The following is a 25,173-nucleotide window of genomic DNA, read 5'->3' on the forward strand; positions in this document are numbered from 1 at the left end:
ACAAAAAGAATAAAAAAACTATGGAACCAAATATTCATATAATAATAACAATTATAATTACATATACAAAGAACTAACTTGTACAAAATCTCTATTTAATAATTCAGTACATTTATCAAATTTATCAACTAATTCTTGATTACCGATAATTTTAGCAGCATCGACTAATTGTTTTAATAATTCAATTTCTCTTCTTAATGCTCTTATTATACTACCTTCATAAATATCAGTCATTTTACAAATTGAACTAAATGAAGCATTATTAGACCATGCAAATACAACTTCAACTAATGCTAAATTAAATGATTCAACATAATCTTTTTCAACAATTTCTAAATTACAATTCTTACTAATTTTAGCAATTTTACTAGCTGTTTCATGAATAAATTTAGCTGGTTCAGCTAATTCTGGTTTTAATTTTGGTAATTCTTTAGCTCTTTCTTGGAAAATAAAACATGATAATAATCCACAAATTTGTTGTGGAGTTAAATCATTGAAAAACCCAGAAAATAACAATTCAGTAATCATTAATTCATCACCTGTAGAAATTTCAGCTGCTACTCTACCTTTTAATTCAACAATATCATTTGGTCCAGTAAGTTCTAATTTTTTAAGTACTCTTTTCATATTACCCAATTGTTCTAATTGTACAACTGCTTCAGCTTGGAATATTTTCTCTTTAAGTTGTTTAATTTGTGTTTCCAATTTAACTTTATAAGAATATTGTTCATATAAATCTTTTAATCTGGCACTATTATGTAATGGATTAGCAGAAATTTTAGATTCTAAAATATCAATTTTATTCAATAATTTTTTAAAATCTTCATCGGTTATTTTCATACTTCCAACTGGATCAATCAATGGAATCCCATCAGGTAATTTTTTTGGTAAATCTTTTAATGTTTTCACTAATGTACGTTTAGCAGTAGAACTCTTATAATCATCAGGTACTCTTAATCTAACAGTACTGATTTTTTCAATTGAATCTAATGTTATACTAATAAATTCAGCTCTTGTTTGTTCTCCAGATTTAGCAGGTCTAATACCTTCAGGTAATAATGGATTGAATTTTTTAATTAAATTAACTGGTGAATCAATAAACATTGAAGTAATGAATACTTCAACAACATAAGCTTCATGAGGTGTAAATTCTTCTTGCTGACTCTTACGATTTCTTTTAACAAATGTAGTAACCATACCCCAACCATAATCTTGATTTCCAATCTTAACTTTAATAACTCTACCATCTTGTAAAAATGGTAAACTATTTCCTGGATGAGTAATAACTTTTTGAACATCTGAATTATATTTATCCAATTGTTGTTGTAATTCATAATATTCTTTAATGATACCTTCATCATTAATATGAATATCTTCCAATTCTTTTTTATAAGTCAACATTTTATCTTCCATAACTGGAACACTGGCAGCTTTTTGAAATTGGAAAAATGAATTTTCCAACATAAATTCAGGTGAAATACCTTCAACTCTCATTAAATTAACAATCATATTATAACCCAAATGGAAAGCAGAATCTAATCTATCAGCTTGACCTTTAACCATTCCTTTAGCTACTTGAGGTTCCATTTTTTCATCAATCATCATAATAACAATCCCACGATCATCTAAACCTCTTCTACCGGCTCTACCTGACATTTGAATATATTCACCCCCAGAAACCCATCTAAATCCAACACCATCCCATTTACGAACAGATGTGAAAACAACAGTTTTAGCAGGCATATTTAATCCAATAGAAAAAGTTTCAGTAGCAAATAATACTTTTAAAAAACCTTCTTGAAATAAAATTTCAATAATTTCTTTTAAAATTGGTAATAATCCAGAATGATGAATACCAATACCTCTTTTCAATAATGGTAAAATGTTTTTAATTTGTGGTAATTCACGATCATTTTCAGGTAATAATTCAATAGCATTATTAAAAATTTTAACTAAAGCTTCTCTTTCTTCATCAGTATTAAAATCCAATTTTGACATTTTTAAAGCTAATGATTCACATTCACGTTTAGAAAATGAAAAAACAATAACAGGATTATATTTTTTCATGTAGATCATTTTAACAATTTTATAAATATCACTTTTACCATCTTTATTTCCACCTTTAAATGTTTTACCCTTTTTACCATTTCTTGATTTATCAGCAGAGGCTGGATCATCACCAGTATTATCACCAATAGTTGCCATGGCTTTTTGGAAATTTTCTTCTCTAAAAGTACCCTTTTCATCAACAACTAAATGAATACCATCACCACCAGCAGGGAATAAATAATGTTGTAAAGGAGTTGGTCTAAAATCAGTATAAACAACATGACATGGTTGATTATGAATTTTAACTATCCATTCAGCAAATTCCATTGCATTTGGAATAGTAGCAGATAAGAAAACATAATGAACTTTATCAGGTAATAAAATAATAGTTTCTTCCCAAACAACCCCTCTTGATTTATCTCTCATATAATGAACTTCATCGAATATAACCCAAGCAACTTCTCTCATAACTTCTGAACCTCTATATAACATAGATCTTAAAATTTCAGTAGTCATAACTAAACAACCAGCATCAGGATTAATAGTAACATCACCAGTCATTAAACCAACATCACCAAAAATAGCTTGTAATTCACGATATTTTTGATTACTTAAAGCTTTAATAGGAGATGTATAAATAACTCTTTGTTTATCTCTTAATGATTGAGCAATGGCATATTCTGCAACAACAGTTTTACCAGCTGATGTATGAGCAGAAACTAAAACACTTTCATTTCTATCAATACATGAAATAGCAGTATCTTGAAAAGGATCCAATACAAAAGGATATGTTCTAGCATCTTCTTTTCTTTTGTGTTCACCAATTGGAATATATGGATATGAAGGTGGGATAGCAACTTGATGTCTAACTTGATGTCTAAGTTTTAATTTATTATCTGCATCTGATGTACTTGGTTTAGATAATAATCCTTCACTTGCTTTAACTTCTCTTGATGTTTCAATTTCAACTGAATCAAATACAACTGGTTTGATATCTTCATGTTTTTTAGTTTTCTTAATATCATTAGTTTTAGATTCTTTTTTTGATTGTTCATCAGATTCACGAGATCTTTTTTTGTTACTCGTTGTTGTACTGGCTGGAATATCCTCTTTAATTTCTTCTATTTTTGGTGGAGCTGTTTGAGGAGCTTCATCAAAAACATCAAACAAATCATCCATGGTTATTTGATTGTTGATTGTTGATAATTCATACAGTTGATAGTTTTTTTTTTTTTTTTCACGGATTTTTTTTTTCTTGTGGTTGGCATCTCATCGGTCGATCATGAAACTGGTTGAGAGAGACATAATGGAACTACAATAGACAAATATTTAATAACCACCTATTATTTCAAATTAAAATCTATCCATCTATATAACTTCTACTTGAGAGTTTTCATTCAGGTGAATCATATCCTGTTGTTGTTCTTGTTGTTGTAAAACTTTCAAAGTCATCCATTTTTCTTTATCATATTCACCAAACACTTGACTTGGTAAACTACTTATTCTTGAACCACCACCACCACCGGCTTCTTCTTGTTCCTCTCCTCCTCTAGTGGTAGGTTTAACTTTATCACCATTAGTACTACAATTAGTGGCAGTATCATCTGATATAGCGGTTCTACCAAATTCATAATCATCATAGTCTGGACGATGAGTACTATCAATATCAAAATTAGTTGTTTGAATATCCCATAAATCAATTGGTTCAACTCTCAGAGGTCCTGCCGAATGGAAAATAAATCTATCTGAATTTATTGAACTTGTGGGATTGTGATGATGATGATGATTATAATAATGGTTAAGTACAGTAGCGTTGTTCATATTAAAATTTGGAACACTTATACTATATTTATGTAATTTTGACATTGTTGAAGATTTAGTCATTAATGATTTCTTAGGTGATGATCTTGAAGATGAACTAAATGAAGATTTCAAAGATATTGAATAATTATTATTTGAAATTACAGAATTTGAATGTTTATGAGTAAGTTCACCTGGTATTATAGATGAAGATCTATTATTATAAGAAGATCTTGATTTGAATATTCTTTTTGGACTTTCTTGGAAAAATTTCTTAATTGGTGAAGTTTTAGCAGATTGTGATTTAATAAAACTTTTCTTTCTTGTTGGTGGAGTAGTTGGTTGTTGTAATTGTGATGAAGATACAGGAGTAACTGGTAATTCTTCTTCCTCCTTAGGTGGTGGTGAATTATTGCTTATCTTTCTAAATGTATACAATGAAGGTGCATCACCACTTTGGATATCATAAACTGAAGGAGCGCTTAAACTTCTAGTCAGTAAACTTGGTCTTTTAATCACATCACTTAAATTATCTATATTTTCCACAGGTGTTTCCTTAAATGGTAATAACTCTAAATCATCCTTACTTTGATATTGTTCTACTTCATGTTGTTCTCTATAAAGATTCTCATCATTAATCATATTTGAAGTTCCTGGTAATATGTTATATCCTGATATTTTTCTTAGTTTATTAAAATCATTTATATCAAATTGATTAATGTGATGAGTAGAATTTGGAATATCTTCTAAACCAACTAAAGCATTCCTATAATCTTCTTCTTCTTTTTCTTCGTGATGTTCTTCTTGGTATATATTTGAAACAGGTCGTTGAAATTTTTGAGATGTTTGTTGTTTTAAAACTCCAGGTAATAAATTCTCATTGATATTTGCCAATACTGCCTTTTCGTCGTGAATTGACTTCCATCTTTGTTTTCTAATTTGGTGTTTATTACTGCAATTATTATGATCATTAATGTCGTTACTATTATTTCTATTATTATTATTAATATGATTATTACTATTATTAGTCTTGATATTATGTTGTTGGTGAGTAATTAATTCATCATCAATGTTCATTATTGAAATATTTCTTGATTTATCCAAATCTGAATTTGTCGAACTTGAATGAAGTAAATGTGATTGTCTTTGTTGCTGTTGTTGTTGTTGGTTTAATTGATTTAAATTACTATTTATTGATAAAGATGGAGGAATAATATGACCATGATCTTGATTATTTATCCAATTATTTTCAATTGAATATTCAATTTTCTCATTACTGGTTTTCTTTTGATCATTACATAATGTAGCATCTGATGCTTTTTTAGCTAATAAATCAAATACTCCATTGGTCTCTTTACCCATTTCCAATTCTCCATCTTCAATATTTACAGAAACAAGTAATTTTGGAACACAAATCAACATAAAACAAATAGTCATAAATGCAATATTAACAATAAATAATACAACTCCTGCAATATGCAATTCTTTCTTTCTATAATTATCACTTGAATGCAATAAGATATATAATATACCAGATATTATATTGAACAAACTAATCAATAGTTGAATTCCTAAACTTATCCAATTCTTATCAAGTAATAACAATTCAATCAAATGATATCCTGCTAGTACAAAAGAACCAATGGATATCAAATAGTTGTAAACATTATTTCTATAATTACATAGAAGTAGAAGAATGCCCAAGGCTATACTTAATGATATTGATATGAGCGTTGTAAATATATGTAGATCTCTAATCCGAATCATTGTATACGATATTTGATAAATGAATAGTATATTGAATGAATTAATGAATAAATGCAATGATTGTAGATTTCTTCAATCCATGAATGTGATCAATAGCTGATGAATCTAGTAACTTGTCTATCTAAGAATAACACCAATCTGGCAACAGCAATTCAAGAAGACTGGTTATGCAAAACATAAAAAAAAAAAATTTTGAGATGTTGATCTGAAACCATCTGTTGCCAAAGAAAATTGGAAATTTTATTTTGGTTGTCTTTTGTTTATTTGTTTATTTACATTTCAAGTGTGTTGTTATTGATTCTTCTCAATTGGGAAATTTCTCACATTGTGTTGATTTGGCAACCAAAGTGGAAAAAGAAGGGGAACAGAAAAAAGAAAAAAAAAAATCTTTTTATCTACAACACATCACGTGCAGGTCACGATTTCAATGTCACATTAATATTACCTCGAACGTGTTTTTCATTCAAATATAATCCATGTTATTTATAATATTATATATAACTATCAAATATTGTTTTTATTTTATCTCTTTATTTATTTATTTATTTATTTATTTATTTATTTATTTATTTATTTATTTGAAATAACGTGTTTTAAGGGTAATAGACTCCTGAGTGGAAAATAAAATATTTTTAATACACCAATAAACTATACCCGCCTTTAGTATTTATAATCACCACTGACCCATCTGTTGACCATGTCTAAAGAGTTTTCTGGTTGATCATAAGGAACCATATGACCACCACCAAATACTCTCAAAAAGGTGAAATGTTTATAGTTCTTAACTTCACCAGCTTCTTTACCATTAACCTTCCATGATCTAACTGGGGCTTTACTGAAACCTTTAGATCCACTCCATTCTAATCTATCAGTCCAGGCTTGGTTACCCAACCAGTTACAAATGAAATCTTTATCACCGGCGTAAATCAAAACTGGCAATTCTTGTTCTAATAAGTCAATAACATTCTTTTGGTATGGTTTCATCCAATCACCAGCAAACATAAAGTTTCTGTTGATATCAAAGTTACAAGATTGATATTCATCAACTTCAGCACCCAAAGCTTTTTTGACTTCTGGCAAGTTCAAATAATCATCAATGTATTCCAAGGCTTTGTAACACAAACTAGAACCTTCACACATAGTTCTAATATCGTAAACATTTCTACCAGTTCTTTGGTATGGACCCATTTGTCCATTGTTACAGTAAATAGTAGCTGGAACACAAGACCAAACAGAACCACTTTCATAACATGATTTAATCAAAGAAAGACATCTTGGCAATCCATCCAACATGTTTTGACATTCTTCTGGTTCCAAAACACTTGGTTCGCCACCTTCACCACAAGCCATTGGTTCGTAGTATTCGTATTGGACTAATGGATCAGTTAAACCATTACCAATCATGACAGAAGTCAAGTTAAAGTTTCTTTCTTTGTGAGTCAAGATTTCACTAGCAAAAGCTGGGATATAATGACCAGCATAAGATTCACCAGCAATGTGGAAATCCAAATTAGCATATTCTGGGAAATTCTTGAAAAACAATTGCAAGAAAGCGTAAACATCTTTACCGGCAGCAACGGTATTAGAAACAGATTGGGAAGAATAAGAGTAACCAACATTGATTGGTTGGTCCAAGAAAATAACTGAAGCATTGGCATTCCAAGAGTGTGGGTTATAAACTGGTTTCAATTTTTGGTCAATTCCGGATGGACCCAATTCGAAAAATAAACCAGTCAAGGAAGAACAACCTGGACCACCATTCAACCATAAAATAACAGGGTCATTCTTTGGGTCATTTCTACTTTCGAAAAAGTAGTAGAAGAAATGTTTATCTTCATCTTCAACATCCAAATAACCAGAATATTGTTTAACAGAATCAATACCTAAATCTTCAGGGGTGGCTTTAATTCTCAATTGATGGTTTGGTAAACTAGCATCAGTAACGTGGAAGTCAAATTTTTGTTTAGTAATTCCGCTCTTCTTACCTGGAGCTTTAAAATTCAATTCAGAAATTGAGCTTGGGAATTTCAACATCATTTCTGACCAAACATTCTTAATTTCTGGAGTTAAACCTTCAATTGGTTCATTCAAGACTTTAGCAATGGTAGAAATAACGTTATCTTTACCAGACTCGAAGGCACTACTCAATTTAGTGGTTAACTTATCATAAGATAAATCCAATTGTAATGCTTGTTGGATATTATTGAATGGATTTTGAACGATTAAAGCGTTGGTGGAAGAAACTGCCAAAGCAGTAACTAAAGCGGTTTGTGAAAACTTCATGGTTTATAATTTTAAAATAAATATGAAGTTAACTTGTGTAGTTTCAGTAAGAAAATAACAAGAAAGAAAGAAAGAATGGCAATTGAATAGATATTTAAATTATTGCTCAACAACTTTTTTTTTTTATCGGATTAAGGATGGAGGGAATGGCAATTAAGTTTTGGAGAATGTGACTTTTGCTGGTAGTGCACGATGACATAAATGATAAGACTAAAAAAAAATGTAGAATACCAGCAAAAACAGCTGGTAGATGCACACTTTTTCGTATGGCACAAGTCGTGTACTATTGCCACAGGCTGTAAAATCCGATAAACGCCGGATGTGGAATAATACTTATAGGGGTTATCACCACTAGGTTGTATTGGAGAATGAAACTATGGTTACTGGTACATTGTTGGGTATTGATATGAGAGTGATAAAGATACGAGAATCAGATAGCTATCTAAGATATAAGATTATTGCATTCCCCAGGTCTTGTCACTTTGCATGAACTTGCACCAAGAAACAGTCCGATGTTGCACTGCCTGAAATAATACAAGCTAATGGTGGTATAGTCCTTCCAGTTTTATTTCGCACTAGTGTGAGCATAATTTTCAGTTCAATGTGTCAAAATTATTCGCACTATTTGCAAAGAAAAGTTCATATAAAGGCGGCCAATATTTTTGATACTAGTGTGCAAAAAATGTTCATATTATGTGACCCCTATTTATTCATACTAAAAATGTATGATATATCATATGAACAATTAATCTCCCTTACTATGAAATAAATTGTTGCATTGTTATTAATAATTTATTTGAACTTGGTAGGATCAAAAAGCAGAAACGCATACAAGATGAATATTTGGTAGTGTGATTTGTTCATATTTGAAAAAATAGCTGTGCTTTTCAGTTATCAGATAATTGTATCAAGTTTTTTTAGTGTCTGCTCAAAAAATATGCCATAGTATAACAGAATGTATGGTTTAAATAGAATTAATAGTGATACAGACATAATAATTACAAGCTCTATTAGATTCTATATGTGATTAATCCTGTACATCATTAGTAATAGTTTTATGTAGTTATAACACCAATTGAAACAGTTTTCCTCTTCTTATCTAGTGATTTGAAGAAATGGGGTCTCAAAGGTGAAAATCTCCAGGGATGTTCCTTGGAAATTTATCTCTCGACGTAAACAGGTCGATAATTTAATAATTTTAGTCGATAATTACCGCGAAAAAATTGCAAAATTCAAAAAATTGAAAAATAAATCATGAAAATGCTATACTGATACATATCTACTAATTTAACACAATTAATAGTTTTAAGGATATTTAAACAATAATAGAAGGATATTTTCACCTTTGATGACATCTACAATAAATTCAAGTGACAGCAAATTGATGATATCATACTAGTGCAACTGAAAATATGCCATCAGTTGAATTTTGTATGGGGAAAAGAGATTCACGTCTTTTTTTGGTATTTTTTCGTGTGTGAACCGATTTGAATTTCACGGGAATAAACCACTTGAGATCCTGATCAACCCCTTTGGAAATACCAGATGAACAAAAAGTTAGAAAATGAATATAATAATAGTATATATCTGTCAACATGTATATGAATATTCTAATGAATACAATTTGAGCGGTCTGGATATCATAATTATTGAGTTATTTAGGAAAACCATAATTCCCGATAAAAAAAAGATACTTTGATTTTTGAAAAGTAAGGTTTGATAGATAACTCCACCAGTTTTCATTGTATTGGCTCAGAAGTTAGTGTGACAGTATTAAACACTGATATAAATAAAATCATATTGTTCAAGCGATGAAAATCAAGCTAGAATCAATAGATCTAGCAATACATGGACAACTTCACGAAATTACTTTAGTTTGCAAAATAAGCAAATTAATTTTTTGTCGTCGCATTTTTGGAAATTCTCTTAAAATTACTGAGGTTTCTTTTTTTCCACCTTTTGGCAACTTTTGGGCAACCTTATAATGTTGCCATTTTTCAGCAACATAATGAGGTTTTCAACAAACTAAAAAGACCATCGGGGGTTCTCACTTTAGGTTATTTTCAAAAGTCTTTTGCAACTTTATGAATACACCTATTTTTCCAAAAATTTGCAACAAGATCAATTGACTGGTACTAGCTTTCATCATATTTGTGATATTTGAAAATACGAAAAAGTGGCAAACACGACAATATTGATAAACAATACATCGCAATACTATGAATATTCAGACAGACTATCATTATATATGAAATATCGACAAATATACATCAGCGGCAATTAATGAAACAATACTGTATCGGTATAAAAATCCAGTCTATACTTCATTCTCCAAAGAGGTGCACTGTAAGTAAATTTAAAGAAGAAATTTATCATTTGAATAAACAATCAGTAGTCAATGGTATGAATTAAATTAGCATTACAAATATTTGCAGAGTAAAATTGGGTATTAGTTATGCTGAAAATCTTTTGAAATACCTATTCTCGACGTACAAATCCTGCGGATTCTCAATTCTAGGCCCAGAGTTCCCACGAAAGAATCTGAAGAAAAAAAAAAAGAATTCAAATATCAGAAAGAATGAAATATATAATCTATAATTTGGCTTCTGTTCCATTGATACCACAATTAGTACTTGCCAGAGCCATATATTATGTTATCTGTTTATTATACATTTGAGTTAAGTGCATAAAACCCACAATGGATCATGTTTCCAACCAATACAACTGAAAACACATAATCAGTTAAATTTTGTATGGGAAATAAAGATTCACGTCAAAATTTGGTATTTTTTCGTGTGTGAACCGATTTGAATTTCACGGGAATAAACCACTTGAGATCCTGATGAACCCCTTTGGAAACACTAGATAGTTTAAAACCTGGAAATTGAATATAAAGATAGTATTTTACTAATAATATTTATATGAATATTCCAATGAATACAATTTGAGCTGTATTAATACAGTGATTGCTGACCTATTTAGAAAAATTATTATTCCCGATAAAAAAAAGATACTTTCAAATTGCAAGAGTAAGATTGATAGATAACTCCTCCAATATTTAGCCAAATGATCCAGAATAAACTTATATAGGATAGTTTATCACTGCAAATAATATGCCGTTTTTAAAATTGCAAAAATCCCACTAGATGTGACAAATGTTACAAATCGTGGAACATTTGCATGTCGCACTGTGACGACCATAGAAAACAGAGGTCAAAATGCTACTTTTTTCTGGAATATCCAAATATTCCACAAATTTGGAACATACAAATCTATGCTGCATTGGAGAGAACATTTGGACATTTATAATACAGAGAACAACCATTGGAATATAGAAATACGCACTAATTAGGACATTGAAAATCCGTGAATTAATGCACTGAAAATTTGAATATACAGATATACATGACACATCTATTGGAATATACGAATACGCACCAAATCAGGAACTTAAAACCTATGATTAAATTAACGGAATATTTGAATAAATGAGATAACGCCATCAAATACATGAATATAATCATCCTTCATCTGTCTTACTTTCTTCAGAATCTTGACAAATTGGTTATTTTGATTGATTTCCATTACCTTGACACAGATTATTTTGATTGATTTCTATTAAACTCAGATGGATTAGAAAATATATATTGGAAAAAGGTTATATCACTGGTGTCTAAAATGCTTCTTTTTTTTTCTGTATATCAAAGATCTATTCTCACTATATTAGAAACCCACTAGATTTTGTATGGGGAAAAGAGATTCACGTCAATTTTTAAGATTTTTTCGTGTCTGGGCCAATATTAAAACTACGGGAATAAACCAATCGAGTTGCTGATGCACCCCTTAGGAAACACCAGATACCCTAAAAATTAGAAATATAAAATAAGAATAGGATGAAAAGATTACTATTTATATTAATATTCTAATAAATACAGTTTCAGCTAGGTAAAACTTATATTTATTGACCTATTTAGAGAAGTTGTAATTCCCGATAAAAAAAAGATACTTTGATTTTTCAAAAGTAAGGTTTGATAGATAATTCCACCAGTTTTCATTGTTGTGGCTCAAAAGTTAGTGTGACAGTATTAAACACTGATACAGATAATATCATATTGCCAAAATGACGAGAATCGAGCTAGAATTGATAGATCTAGCGAAACATATGCAACTTCGTGAAATATCTTTAGTTTTAAAAATAAGCAAATTAATTTTTTGTCGTCGCATTTTTGGAAATTGCCATAAAATTACTGAGGTTTCTTTTTTTCCACGTTTTGGCAACCTTTGGGCAACCTTATGACGTTGCCACTTTTCAAAAACCTAATGAGGTTTTCAGCAATATAAAAAGAATACTGAGATTTCTCACTTTTGGTTATTTCTAAAAGTTTTTCGCAACTTTATTAATTCACCTTTTTTCCAAAATCTTGCAACAACATCAAGTGACTGGTAACAGCTTTCATCATATTTTTGTTATTTGAAAAAAGTGGAGACCACGACAATATTGATAAACAATATATTGGAATACTATGAATGTTCTTATAGGCCATCATTACATATGAAATATCGACAAATATACATCAGCGGCAATTATTGAAACTATACAAGATCTACTGTATCGATATAAAAATACAGGCTAAACTTCATTCTCCAAAGAGGTAGACTGTAAGTAAGTCTGAAAGAAAAAAATTACCTTTTGAATAAACTCTTAGTAGTCGATGGTATGAATTAAATTAGCATTACGAATATTTGCAGAATAAAATTGGCTATTAGTTATGCTGAAAATATTTTCAAATGCCTACTCTCGACGCAAAATCTCTGCAAATTCTTGAATTTAGGTCCATGGTTCGTACAAAAGAATCTGAAGAAAAAGAAAAAAAAGTTCAAATCTCAGAAAGAATGAAATATATAATCTATAAATCTGGTTCTGTTCCATTAATACCACTATTAGTACTTACCAGGACGATCTATTATGTTATTATTTTATTATATCACCGATTTAAATGCATAAAACCCACAATGAATCACGTTTCCAACAAATACAACTGAAAACAAACGAATTGCTATATTTTGTATGGGAAAAGAGATTTAAGTCATTTTTGGAGATTTTTTCGTGCGTGAACCATTTTGAAAACTACGGAAATAAACCACTTGGGTTCCTGATCAACCCCTTTGGAAACACCAGATAGTCTAAAACCTGGAAATAGAATATAAAGATAGCATATTAGTGATAATATTTATATGAATATTCCAATGAATACAATTTGAGCTGTATTAATACAGTGATTGCTGACCTATTTAGAAAAATTATTATTCCCGATAAAAAAAAGATACTTTCAAATTGCAAGAGTAAGATTGACATCTAACTACACCAATACTTATCTAATTGATTCAGAATTAATTTATATAGGATAATTTATTACTGTCAATCATATGCGCTTTTCAGAATTGCAAAAATCGTACTAATAGTGACAAATGTTGCAAATCGTGGAACATTTGTATGTCGCACTGTGACGGACATAGAAAACAGAGATATAAATGCTACTTTTTTCTGGAACATTCAAATGTTCCACAAATTTGGAAGATACAAATCTATGGATCTATGGAACGGAACATTTCTATATACGGATATTTGGAGGGAAAATTTGTACATACAAATGCGCACCAAATCAGGAACATAAAAATCAATGGTTTAATGGATGGAACATTGTGATACACCAATATAGGGCGCAATCACTGGAACATATAGATGTGCAACAAAAAGTGACATTCAAAAATATGGTTTCAAGGGTGGAATATTTGAATATATATATATTTCTTCTGAATATAGATTTATAAGTTACCGCCATCAAATTGATGAATATAATCCACTGTTATCTGTCTTTCCTTATTCAGAATTGTGTCAAACTGATTTCCTTGATTGATTCCCATTATATTCAAATGGATTATAGAATATATGTCAAAAAGAAATGATCAAGAGTGTCGTAAATGATTCTTTTTTTTTTCTGCTTACAGCGTTTCTACTTTCAAAAAAATTATTAATAACAATGCAACAATTTAATTCATAGTAAGGGAGATTAATTGTTCATATGATATATCATACATTTTTAGTCTGAACAAAGAGAGGTCACGTAATATGAACATTTTTTGCACACTAGTATCAAAACTATTGGCCGCCTTTATATGAACTTTTCTTTGCAAATAGTGCAAATAATTTTGACTCGTTGATCTGAAAATTATGCTAGCACTAGTGCCAAGTAAAACTTCAACGATTGCACAGAACTAAATATAACCCGTGGTAAAAAATTATAAACTTTTATTCAAGTTGAAACTAACCCAACCTCTTGTGTTATATATTAAGCTTCATTCCCACCTTTTTCAATATTTTCATCATGCTCATTCCCTAGTTCATTTGTATCTACTACGCAATGCTTCCATTGAAAGATATGTTGTCCATACCCGAAGAATTAAACATTAATTGGAAATCCGTCACGAGTGCACTAATCGTTCTTCAATATATATTCGAGAGTTATTTAGACCATCGACAGTATAAAGTACTCAAATCATCAATAGCATCCAATCATCAAATTCAGAAACAAAAATCTCAAGACTATGAATATAATATTGTTAAACTCAGATTTGATTTCGTTAAAAAATCTGTATACTTGTTTCGTGGTTTGATTATTATCAAGTTTGACTTGTTATACAAAGTATGGATACTAAGTGAATACATAATGACTTGTTTAGTATCTTTTTTACCAGAGAAAGCAATGGGAAATATCATCCCCCAGTCAGTAATTTTTATGAATATTATACTAATTGTTACTTTTATTTTTGGACTCCCTTTCAAGTACTATGAACAATTTGCTTTACAAGAAGGTTATGGATTTAATGAGCAAACAATTGGACAGTTTATGGGTAAAAAAATAATGCGATTTCCAATACCACTTGTGGGTGGTTCAATTGCCATTGTTGTGTATTTGGTGGTTTTGGAGCATCAAATTGTTGAATCCCTTTTAGGTGTAATGTGCTTCAATGCCGTGGTTAGCTTGCTTGGTGAAACCGTTTTCCCCATATTGTTTATGTCATTTGTGAAATCCTTCAAAACTTTGGAAGATGGGGAGTTGAAAATGGCAATTGAAAATTTGGCATCTCAGGAGCAATTTCCATTATCTAGATTGCATGTTTATACTGTCGACGGTTCTCGAAAGGGTCCAGAATTTCTTTCACAATATTCTACTGCTTACTTCATTGGCTTTCCATGGAGGAAACAGTTTGTCCTATATGATACTTTGATTAGTACTTACACAACCAGGGAAATACTTGCTGTTTTTGCTTATGAAATGGAATATTCGAAACATGGCCATTCAATTGCAACATTCCTATTGTTGCGAACTTACTTCTTGTTGTTAATTTGGGTATATGCAGCTTTGATTCATAACAGATCACTCTATAGTAGCTTTGGATTTGTTACTGAACAGCCAAGTGCAGTGGGACTTCTCCTATTGGTTGATATAATATTACCTATTGAATGTTTCCTGGGATTTATAAGAAAATTGATTACTAGGATGCGTATAACTAAAGCAGATAAATATACAAGTGACTGTGGATACTCGAAAGATTTAGGTACATTGTTGTTGAAATCTTCAAAGAAGGAAAACGACTTAACTAAGAGCGATATTGATTGGTTATACTCCACGTTATATAATTCGGAACCGACTTTGAACGAAAGGTTAACCTTGCTTGATTCATATCAATTGGAAGAGAAACCAGAAAAAGTCGAGTAGAGATGTGATTATGATGTTTTTAACGTATATAAGAAGGGCATGTGAAACCACTGAGTAAACACCCTGACGGGTAGAATTAAACTTATCTGGGACAACATTGAACTGTGGGTAATAAAATTGACGCACGTTGATGAAACTTTATGCCCATTGTGGCACCAAACAACTGTTATAAGATTGTATGTAAGGAACATCGCAATAGTTAAATTAGATACTAGTTTCCCTTCTCTTATCTATGGTTTTTGTCATAAAACTTAAAACTCGGTTTCTGTGGATGCTCTCAATGTGGTGAGTAGTTAATTAATGTGCTCGACACATTAGTCAGCGCACAGCTCTTGAGATAATAATTTGAAATTTGGTATAAAAGCGAGACAATTCCGCCCACCACTCCACATGCGCCCACCAATAACCTTACTTTATTTTCTACCCCTATTTCTCTTTTTAATAAATTCAAAAATATACACCTATTGATAAAAAAAAATGACAACAGCTTCCCATCCAGTTAAATTAACCAAACAATTCAAGACTAAATCAGGTTCTGACGTATCAATTGCCACCGGTACCGGGACCAAATGGAAAAAAGATGCAAAAGACGACGATATCAATCAAGAATTAGTTGATCAAATCTTATTAGCACTTAAATTAGGATTTAGACATATCGATACTGCTGAGGTTTACAACACTCAGGCCGAAGTTGGTGAAGCAGTTAAACAACTGGGTATTCCAAGAGAGGAACTTTGGATAACTACTAAATATAATCCAGGGTGGAGAACTATATCAGCATCCAGTGCCAGTCCAAGCGCTTCAATTGATAAGGCATTGAAACAATTGGATACTGACTACATTGACTTGTATTTAATTCATCAACCATTTTTCACTGAAGAGAGTACCCATGGATATACTTTAGAAGATGTTTGGAATGTCTTGATTGATTATAAGAAACAAGGTAAGATTAGAGAAATTGGTGTTTCTAATTTCGCCCAAGAACATATTGAAAGATTGAAAAAGATCCTGGAACCAGAATTCTATCCAGTTGTCAATCAAATTGAAAGCCACCCATTCCTTCAAGATCAATCTAAGGGGATCACTGAATATTCCCAAGCGAATGGTATTTTGGTAGAGGCATTCTCCCCATTGACTCCTGTTTCCAGAGTCGAAAAGAATGCATTAACTGGATATTTGGATGAGTTATCTAAGAAATATAACAAAACCGGTGGACAAATCTTACTTAGATGGACATTGCAAAGAGGTATTTTGCCAATTACTACTTCTGCAAAAGAAGATAGAATTAAAGAAGCATTGGATGTATTTGATTTTGAATTGACCCAGGAAGAGTTTGATAAAATTGCTGAAATTGGTAAAGAAAACCCACATCGTGTTTTCTTCCACGACGAATTCAAGGATTTGGAATAGAAATGGATGTAGTTTTATAGTGTAATAAACTCTTATAAATTTTGCGTGAATTTAATCTGAAAAAAAAAAAAAAAGGAAAAAATATCTCCGACGGATCGTTGAACTGAGAAGCCGATGGTTCTTAAGAATATATTCAAACGTGATGACAAAGTCAAATTTTCCAAGAATGACACCAAAGTATCTATACTAGGAAAAGGAGTATCAGGATCAGTGGAGTTGTATCAATCAAAATCAAATCCAGAATTCAAATATGCAGTGAAAATATATCATAGTAGAGAATCTTATGAAAACAAGAAAGATTATAAAGTTAGAATCCTTCATGAATATAATATTATATCCCAAATAAGTCATCCAAATATAATACGGGCATATGATTATGATGTTTCCCTATCTGGCTCAATCATCAAAGTGTTTCTAGAGGCAGGATCACTGAACCTATTCCAGCTTTTAAAACCACCAGTTGATATCAATGAAATGCTTGATATTTGGAAACAAATAGTACTGGGAGTAAGTTATCTTCACCATGAAAATGTCTGTCATCGAGATCTCAAACTAGAAAATATCGTGTTCAACTCAAGTCATAGTCAAATCAAGATTATAGATTTTGCAACGGCTCAGAAACTCACTAATGATAACTCAGAGTCCGTTGGATTGGTTGGATCCGAGAAATATGCCTCGCCCGAAATGTACACGTCAATAAAATATGACGGAAAACTTGCCGATGTTTGGTCATTGGGGATTATATTATATTATCTCCTAGTAAGGAAGTTACCATGGAGTCTGGCCACATGGAATAACCCGGAGTATCAACAATACTCCTCCTCCTCAAATCGCACGGCAATATTTGATAATGAATACCCACCATCATTAGTTCAAATAACGAGTCAAATTCTTGAACCTAACCCACAACTTAGAGTCAATTGTGGAGATATACAAAAGTTTATAGAGCAGATAAGCAACAAACTCTGACTTCTTGAAGGTCGGGAGAAGAGAACATAAACCATTTTTTGACTTCTTTTTCTTAGCCAGGGGCGGGGACGGGAATACAAATCCTGTATCACGTGTATGAACAATAGTGCGAGATGCAACCAAGGATGATTCATAAATCTTTTTTTTTTTTTTTGTGAGTTGTGTTTCTCTAATAAGAACTTGAAAAAAAAATTTTTTTTTGTTCTTCTTCTATTCCTATCAAGAAAGACAAGGTAAATCCAACCAGCAACAAACCCTGAAATGCTTTCCTCGACTTTACGTTCAGTTAGATCTCAATCTAAGAGATTACCTGTTTTTGTTAGAACTTATGCTGTTTCACCAACAGCTCAAGCATTGATTTCTAAATCAGTCGAAGAAGTTGACCCTGAAATGGCTGACATTTTAAATCAAGAAAGAACTAGACAAAAGAACTCAATTACTTTGATTCCTTCTGAAAATTTTACATCCAAAGCCGTTATGGATTTATTGGGTTCTGAAATGCAAAACAAATATTCTGAAGGTTACCCTGGTGAACGTTATTACGGTGGTAATGAAATTATTGACAAGGCTGAAGCATTGTGTCAAAAGAGAGCTTTGGAAGCATTCAATTTGGATCCAAACGAATGGGGTGTCAATGTTCAACCATTATCCGGTGCTCCAGCAAACTTGTATGCCTATAGTGCTATTTTGGAAGTTGGTGACAGAATCATGGGGTTGGATTTACCACACGGTGGTCATTTATCTCACGGTTACCAAACCAACACCACTAAAATTTCTTACATTTCCAAATATTTTCAAACTATGCCTTATAGATTAAATGAAGAAACTGGTATTATTGATTATGATACTTTGGAAAAGAATGCCCAATTATTCAGACCAAAAGTTATTGTTGCTGGTGCCTCTGCTTACTCAAGAGTTATTGACTACAAGAGAATGAAACAAATTGCCGATAAAGTTGGTGCTTACTTGATGTCTGATATGGCCCATATTTCCGGTTTGGTTTCTGCTGGCGTCACTGATTCTCCATTCCCATACTCTGACATTGTCACTACCACCACCCATAAATCCTTAAGAGGTCCAAGAGGTGCCATGATTTTCTTCAGAAAAGGTATCAGAAAGGTTACCAAAAAGGGTAAAGAAATTCCATATGAATTGGAAAGAAAAATCAACTTTTCTGTTTTCCCAGGTCACCAAGGTGGTCCACACAACCACACTATTTCTGCATTAGCTGTTGCTTTGAAACAATGTAGTGCTCCAGAATACAAACAATACCAACAAGATGTTATCTCCAACGCTAAACATTTTGCTGATGCTTTAGTTTCCAAAGGATTCAAATTGGTCTCTGATGGTACTGATACCCATTTAATTTTGGTTGACTTGAGATCTAGAAACATTGATGGTGCTAGAGTTGAAGCTGTTTTGGAAAGAGCCAACATTGCTGCCAACAAGAACACCGTTCCAGGTGATGTTTCTGCTTTATTCCCATCTGGTTTGAGAGTTGGTACTCCAGCCATGACCACTAGAGGTTTTGGACCAGAAGAATTTGACAAAGTTGCTGAATTCATTGACAAAGCTGTCAACATTGCCATTGAATTGAAAGCTCAAGAACAAGGTAAAGTTCCAAAGGAATTGTTAGCTTCTTTCAAGAAATTGGCTGATGAAAGTGATAAAGTTAAAGAATTGGATCAAGAAGTTGTCTCTTGGGTCAGCAAATACCCTGTCCCAGGTGAATTGTAATAATCAAGATTTAGTCGTAGTTTAAATGTATAGTAGATTATGAACCTTTCAAAGTAGAATAAAAGAAAACAAAACTATTCGTTTTATAAGGAAACTGTGAGGTAATATCTAGCTACCTAGGGTCCACTGGATCCACAGGTGTTAGTCATCCATCTACACAAGGGAGTCCCCTCTTTAAATGTGTAGTCTCCTCTTCAAGTGTGTGTGTTGTCATATACATGCAATCGTATTATCCTCATGTAATGCTGGAATGGATTGCCTATAAATAGGACTCCATTTCCCTTCTCTTAATTGTCTAGTTTGTATAGGATCCAATAATAAAATAAGTATCTCTAATCTTACAGAAACCGTCTATATAGTAATATATCTCGTTTGAAAGAGTGCGCTTATACTAATTTTTTTTTTTTTTCTTCCGCTTTGGTTTTGTTGAAACTTTTTTTTTTCAGCTAATAAACAACGACATCATTATCACAACAAGTTGCCCCTCTCCTTTTTGACTACCATTATCACCATGGAGAAAGAAGTTGTTAATAAACATTTATTAGATATCACCAGAACATCTGATCTTATTTCATGGTCAAGGAATGGATCTATTGCATATATCCCACCTACTTCAACATCAAACACGAATTTATTATTAACTTATATTGAAAATGTTAATGGTGTCACCTGGCAATTAGCTAAACCATTACCAATTAATATTAAAATAGATAATAGTAATAATTTCTTACCACAATTATCCTTGGTTTCATGGAGTACTTTAAGTACCGATTTAGCCATCTGTGATATTTATGGGAATTTCTATATTTTATTAGCTGGGGTTAGATTATTAGAAAGTAAAGATGTAATGTCACCAAGTTTTGAGTTGACTTCTTTTAATCATATGGAAATGATTTATAGAGATATCATTAACAATGATATTAATTCACCAGTAAACCCCGGAGCTTCAGTTATAGCTTATAAATGGTTAAATATTGAAAAACCTCAAATTTGGAACAAACCAGCCACTAGGGTTAATTTAGATTATCCAAATAGTGATGGCAATTCATTCATGTACGCATATGGAGTAAATCAATATCAACCACATGGAGTATGCCACCCCATAGCAACTAAACAAGCAATATTGGTATTGCGTAAAAATGGACAATTGATGTTGTATTATCAAGGGGAACATAAAGTGGAATATCACAAGATTTCTCATAATTTAACTGAAGAATTCCAAATTGTTGATAAAGCAGGTATTGGATTTACTAATGACAAGCAGGTTATTATAACCACTTGGGATTCAGTGACTAATAATATCAGCACATATTCAGTTGAAATCAATTGGGGATTCTTGACAGAATCTGCAAAAAGGCAAAAAGTTGATGCTCATTATCACACTCCAAAGGAATCCCAGAAACCTCCTAAATTGACAGTTAAGAAAATCCATCAAATGAAACCACAGGAATTTTACCATGAAGGAGAAGAGCAATATGGGCAACTGTTCAATGTCACAGAATTATCGTCAATAGATATCATATCAGCCAATCCAGATTCAAACTCAAAGTTGAGTATATTGATAACATATGATTCATCTGTTATTTATAGATACTCATTAGATCATGCCGTCGTGTCAGATGTATTCACCGGTTTAGGTCTTCAAAAAAATGTTCAATGGCAAGGTCGAGAGTCTAGAACAATCACATTGAGGGATAGATTGATTCGAAGTGGTGAAATTGAATCTGTTACAGCTGGATTTTTGGATTATACATTTTCAATTCTTTACAAGGATGGTACAATCGAAGTTATAGATACGCGTACTTTGAAAATTCAAAATAAAATCACAGAGGATACAAAACCAAGTCAAATTTCATCAATTTTCGATATCGGATTTGAAGTGCCTAAGCTTGATCATACAAAGCCATTGATTATGGCAGTATCGCCTAATCTGGCAGCAGTGGTATACACAGAAGTTTTTGCTGATTCCCCAAACTTGAAACTCAAGCCATTTGAACGAACCAGGAATTTGGGTAACGAGCAAGGTGAATTGTATACGACAGCAGTGGGTTTTGCATATTGTCACGCTCTTGCATTATATTCAAGTACTGGATCTGATGATTTGATTATTTTGATACAACTGGAAGCGGAAAGGTTGAGAAAATTAATTGGTGATAATGATAACAAAGATCTAGAATTGGAAATTAGGAAATTCATCGGTATTGTTATAACTGAATGTCACAAAGCTATCAATTTCCAAATTGATGGGTATAGTAAAGACGGAATTGAAAAGTTGTTATCCAGCAACAATGCATCATTACATAAATTGCTTTCATTACATTTTATTCTTGGTGAAGTTCAACAGAACCACCAAGCATCAGATATAAACATGATTATTCTTCACTTACGTAGCACAAGTCTTGGAATTATGTTTTCTTTATCCAATATCTACCGACAAATATCTAAAAAGAAACCAAGCGAAGATTCTTTACAGGATTCAATCAATCGTGGTGAATGTATTATATCCTTATTGGGTAGTTTTAAATGGTTGATTGACTTACTTGCATATCTAAACCAGGAACTATTACAGCTAACCTATATGAAGAATAGCAATTTGAGTAACAGTAAATTAACATTGAAGAATTCCCTTGCCATTCCAATAATTATGGGGAAAGTACCTCGATTATTCCTTGTGTATGCAATTACTTCCATGGGAAGAACTCATGAAATTTTGAAGAAATTACATAAGGATTTGACTGATTCAAATAAATTATTTACACCAATGAAGGAATCACTCAATAGATATTTTTCCATATATAATACAGCTCCAATAACTGTCAATTTATTTGAAAATTTTCTTCGTGAATGTGATGCTTTATGTACAAAAGAGCTTTCAGCCAAATTTAAAAACAAAGAACATGCCTTGCGATGTGAACAAAAATTAGTATGTCAAGGTGAACTACCTGATGAATTTATTGAAGTTGCTCAGATTTTACTTGATAGATTCACATTAACCAGTTCTAGAGAAATCAAAGTTGCGGAATTGATTCTGTATCCTACTGAATGGTTAGATATTGGAGTAATGAGGAATAGATTAAGAGTTGATCCAAGACAAATAATCAATGAAACACCAGGAAAAATAATTCCAAGATGGTCACTTGATTCAGAGCATATTGATGCATTGAGAAAGACTTTTATTTATGATGAAGGTGAAGATTTGAAAGGATTGAGACAATGTACTAGATGTAGAGCTATTTCTTCAGTAACTGATATTAGTATTTTCGATGCTCCTTTACATGTTGGGTTATGGACAATGTTGTTCCAAAGAAATTGTAATTGTGGAAATCCATGGATAACAAATTTGTAATTAAGATTCATTAAATAATATACGTGTATTTATAGTTTAGTTTGAATTCTACTTGTTTTCCTTATTCTCCATCTTGGCCTTTTGACGAGCTAGCAATTTCATAGCAAACGGCAATCCTGTATTTGTGACAATGATCCACGCAATTAGGATACCTATATTTCTCCCCATATGACCTTTCCACGCATCAAAGTATGCAACTTGTAGTAAATCATAAAAATTCTTTAATGGCATAGCATATCCATAACGATAGAATTTAGGACACAATACAATTGGGGAAAGAACTGGTGCTAAATTCAACACAACAATATAAACAAGGACAAATCCAAGAAGTGCTTGTTTCACCGCAAAGGCAATCATCACGAGAACTTCAATTATACTTCCTATGGAAGACATCAATAAAAAGGCAAACATCCAGATGACTAGGAATCCAGAATGTCCAAATGTGACATTAAACGGTATTTGGAACGCCGTGTTGAGTACGACAAATGCTAATGAAATGATGAAATAGGCGATTTGCGTAGTAACGAGTTTGGCTATGATAAATTGTGCACCAGATAGTTTGGAAGCTAAGAACATGTTGATACGAAGGGTGAATATTTGCAGGAAGAATGTCATGACGATGATGTAAACACCACCCAATTGCATTGTGGCCGCAAAGAGTGCATTCGGCACTGGATGCAAATCATGGACTCTAAATGTGGGTATCGTGGAGATCAACTGGGGTGAGTTGTTGAGCACTCCTATGGCCTGCGTGGAGTTGAGAGTTTCTAGCATGTGACCAACCAACCCACTTTGAGGAATGAACTTATTGTATCCAATCAATAATTGATTGACAATCGTAGTGATGTAGTTCACCACCGCGTTATAGTCTCTCCCTGTTTCGTAAACAACTTCCATGAGTGACTGAACAGGAGAGAATGTCTGCGACTGTGCCAACATGGCCTGGTACCAATCAAGAGTTGCATTCTCGTGGACATAGAAAGCTGCCCAGAATTTCTGATGGTGAATCTGGCGGTACACTTCTTCCGTGATGGTGTTCTTATGACTAGCTGCTACTTCGGCAATTTTGGTATAGTTCCAAATATGGAAATCACCCACGGTTTGAACTGTGGGAACATTGATGAAATAGTATTCGATTGTTTGACCCACAATGTTGGGTAACTCGCCTACGGGCTGGTCCGCTATAATCACGGCCATTTTCAAGTTCTTGTACCTGGTGCTTCTTTGGTAGTACGACCCGGTGTAGATACACAAAATACCAGCAAATCCAACAACAAGAAAGATGTAATTGATAAGAATCTGTGTAGCGATTTTCAATCGTTCACTTCGGAACTCCTTATCCCAGAATTTGAATTTTTCAACCTTTTCGAAGGAACTAGCAATTGAAGATTTTCGTCTCAGTATTGGTGGTGCTGGAGGTGGTGAGGGTGGAAGATTGTCACTGCTTTCAGTTGAATCGCCTAAAGTTTCCTTCCCCGGTGTTTCAGATGCCTTCGAAACTTCTTCTTCTTCATCTTGGTTCTTGTGAGTAAGCGCATGGCTTAGTTGTTTCGTGGCATATAATGTATCATTGAAATCTTGTCCTTCTAGTGTATCAACATCATTGTCGTCATCGTCGTCTACATCTTCTAATCTACCACTAAAGAAAGTACTGGCGGCACTGGAAAGTCGTCTTCCGACTGATGGACGTTTGCTGTTGCTTGCATTTTGTTCTGTGGGGTTGAATGGGACTGGGTGTTCTTCTGAAGACAAATCTGACACATTGTCGTGATGGTCTTCGTGTGGTTCTTGTGGTGGCATATTGTTGCTCATAACGGTATAATCAACAAAAGAAAAAAGTGATATGAAATACTTGGTATTGAGATGATTGAATTATTTTTTAAAGAATGATTAGTAACAGTCTCTCCAATGAACGTATGCCCAGTTTCGAGCGGCTTGGCTTAGACAATTTGTATTGTTGAGCGATTCTTGTCGGTTCTAGAACTAATGCTGACCAGTTGTTATATTATCGGTCCTCCGACTAGTCTTCTT

General features: G+C 32.4%; 9 protein-coding genes across 9 annotated transcripts; 5 read left to right on the forward strand and 4 right to left on the reverse strand. All coding sequences in view use genetic code 12, as the record gives it.

Moving 5' to 3' along the window:
* Nucleotides 1-57: 57 nt before the first annotated feature.
* On the reverse strand, nucleotides 58-3,228 carry CTRG_05135 (ATP-dependent RNA helicase; the record flags this gene model as incomplete). The annotated part of the gene is made up of 1 exon (XM_002550791.1): nucleotides 58-3,228. The coding sequence occupies one exon, from the start codon at nucleotides 3,226-3,228 to the stop codon at nucleotides 58-60; it is 3,171 nt and encodes a 1,056-aa protein (XP_002550837.1).
* Nucleotides 3,229-3,417: 189 nt separating this feature from the next.
* Nucleotides 3,418-5,616, reverse strand: CTRG_05136 (uncharacterized protein; the record flags this gene model as incomplete). Its single annotated transcript, XM_002550792.1, has 1 exon — nucleotides 3,418-5,616. The coding sequence occupies one exon, from the start codon at nucleotides 5,614-5,616 to the stop codon at nucleotides 3,418-3,420; it is 2,199 nt and encodes a 732-aa protein (XP_002550838.1).
* A 660-nt stretch (nucleotides 5,617-6,276) lies between these two features.
* CPY1 (carboxypeptidase C) lies at nucleotides 6,277-7,899 on the reverse strand (the record flags this gene model as incomplete). Its single annotated transcript, XM_002550793.1, has 1 exon — nucleotides 6,277-7,899. The coding sequence occupies one exon, from the start codon at nucleotides 7,897-7,899 to the stop codon at nucleotides 6,277-6,279; it is 1,623 nt and encodes a 540-aa protein (XP_002550839.1).
* Nucleotides 7,900-14,321: 6,422 nt separating this feature from the next.
* On the forward strand, nucleotides 14,322-15,680 carry CTRG_05138 (M48 family metallopeptidase; the record flags this gene model as incomplete). The annotated part of the gene is made up of 1 exon (XM_002550794.1): nucleotides 14,322-15,680. The coding sequence occupies one exon, from the start codon at nucleotides 14,322-14,324 to the stop codon at nucleotides 15,678-15,680; it is 1,359 nt and encodes a 452-aa protein (XP_002550840.1).
* A 477-nt stretch (nucleotides 15,681-16,157) lies between these two features.
* Nucleotides 16,158-17,090, forward strand: CTRG_05139 (aldo-keto reductase superfamily protein; the record flags this gene model as incomplete). Its single annotated transcript, XM_002550795.1, has 1 exon — nucleotides 16,158-17,090. The coding sequence occupies one exon, from the start codon at nucleotides 16,158-16,160 to the stop codon at nucleotides 17,088-17,090; it is 933 nt and encodes a 310-aa protein (XP_002550841.1).
* Nucleotides 17,091-17,204: 114 nt separating this feature from the next.
* PRR2 (Prr2p) lies at nucleotides 17,205-18,059 on the forward strand (the record flags this gene model as incomplete). The annotated part of the gene is made up of 1 exon (XM_002550796.1): nucleotides 17,205-18,059. One exon carries the CDS (start codon nucleotides 17,205-17,207, stop codon nucleotides 18,057-18,059), a length of 855 nt encoding a protein of 284 aa, XP_002550842.1.
* A 261-nt stretch (nucleotides 18,060-18,320) lies between these two features.
* SHM1 (glycine hydroxymethyltransferase) lies at nucleotides 18,321-19,796 on the forward strand (the record flags this gene model as incomplete). Its single annotated transcript, XM_002550797.1, has 1 exon — nucleotides 18,321-19,796. One exon carries the CDS (start codon nucleotides 18,321-18,323, stop codon nucleotides 19,794-19,796), a length of 1,476 nt encoding a protein of 491 aa, XP_002550843.1.
* Nucleotides 19,797-20,307: 511 nt separating this feature from the next.
* On the forward strand, nucleotides 20,308-23,142 carry MED16 (Med16p; the record flags this gene model as incomplete). The annotated part of the gene is made up of 1 exon (XM_002550798.1): nucleotides 20,308-23,142. One exon carries the CDS (start codon nucleotides 20,308-20,310, stop codon nucleotides 23,140-23,142), a length of 2,835 nt encoding a protein of 944 aa, XP_002550844.1.
* A 48-nt stretch (nucleotides 23,143-23,190) lies between these two features.
* On the reverse strand, nucleotides 23,191-24,954 carry SNG3 (Sng3p; the record flags this gene model as incomplete). The annotated part of the gene is made up of 1 exon (XM_002550799.1): nucleotides 23,191-24,954. The coding sequence occupies one exon, from the start codon at nucleotides 24,952-24,954 to the stop codon at nucleotides 23,191-23,193; it is 1,764 nt and encodes a 587-aa protein (XP_002550845.1).
* Between the last annotated feature and the right edge of the window lie 219 nt (nucleotides 24,955-25,173).

This window comes from Candida tropicalis (assembly GCF_000006335.3).
Source record: "Candida tropicalis MYA-3404 genomic scaffold supercont3.7, whole genome shotgun sequence".
Lineage (NCBI taxonomy): Eukaryota > Fungi > Ascomycota > Pichiomycetes > Serinales > Debaryomycetaceae > Candida > Candida tropicalis.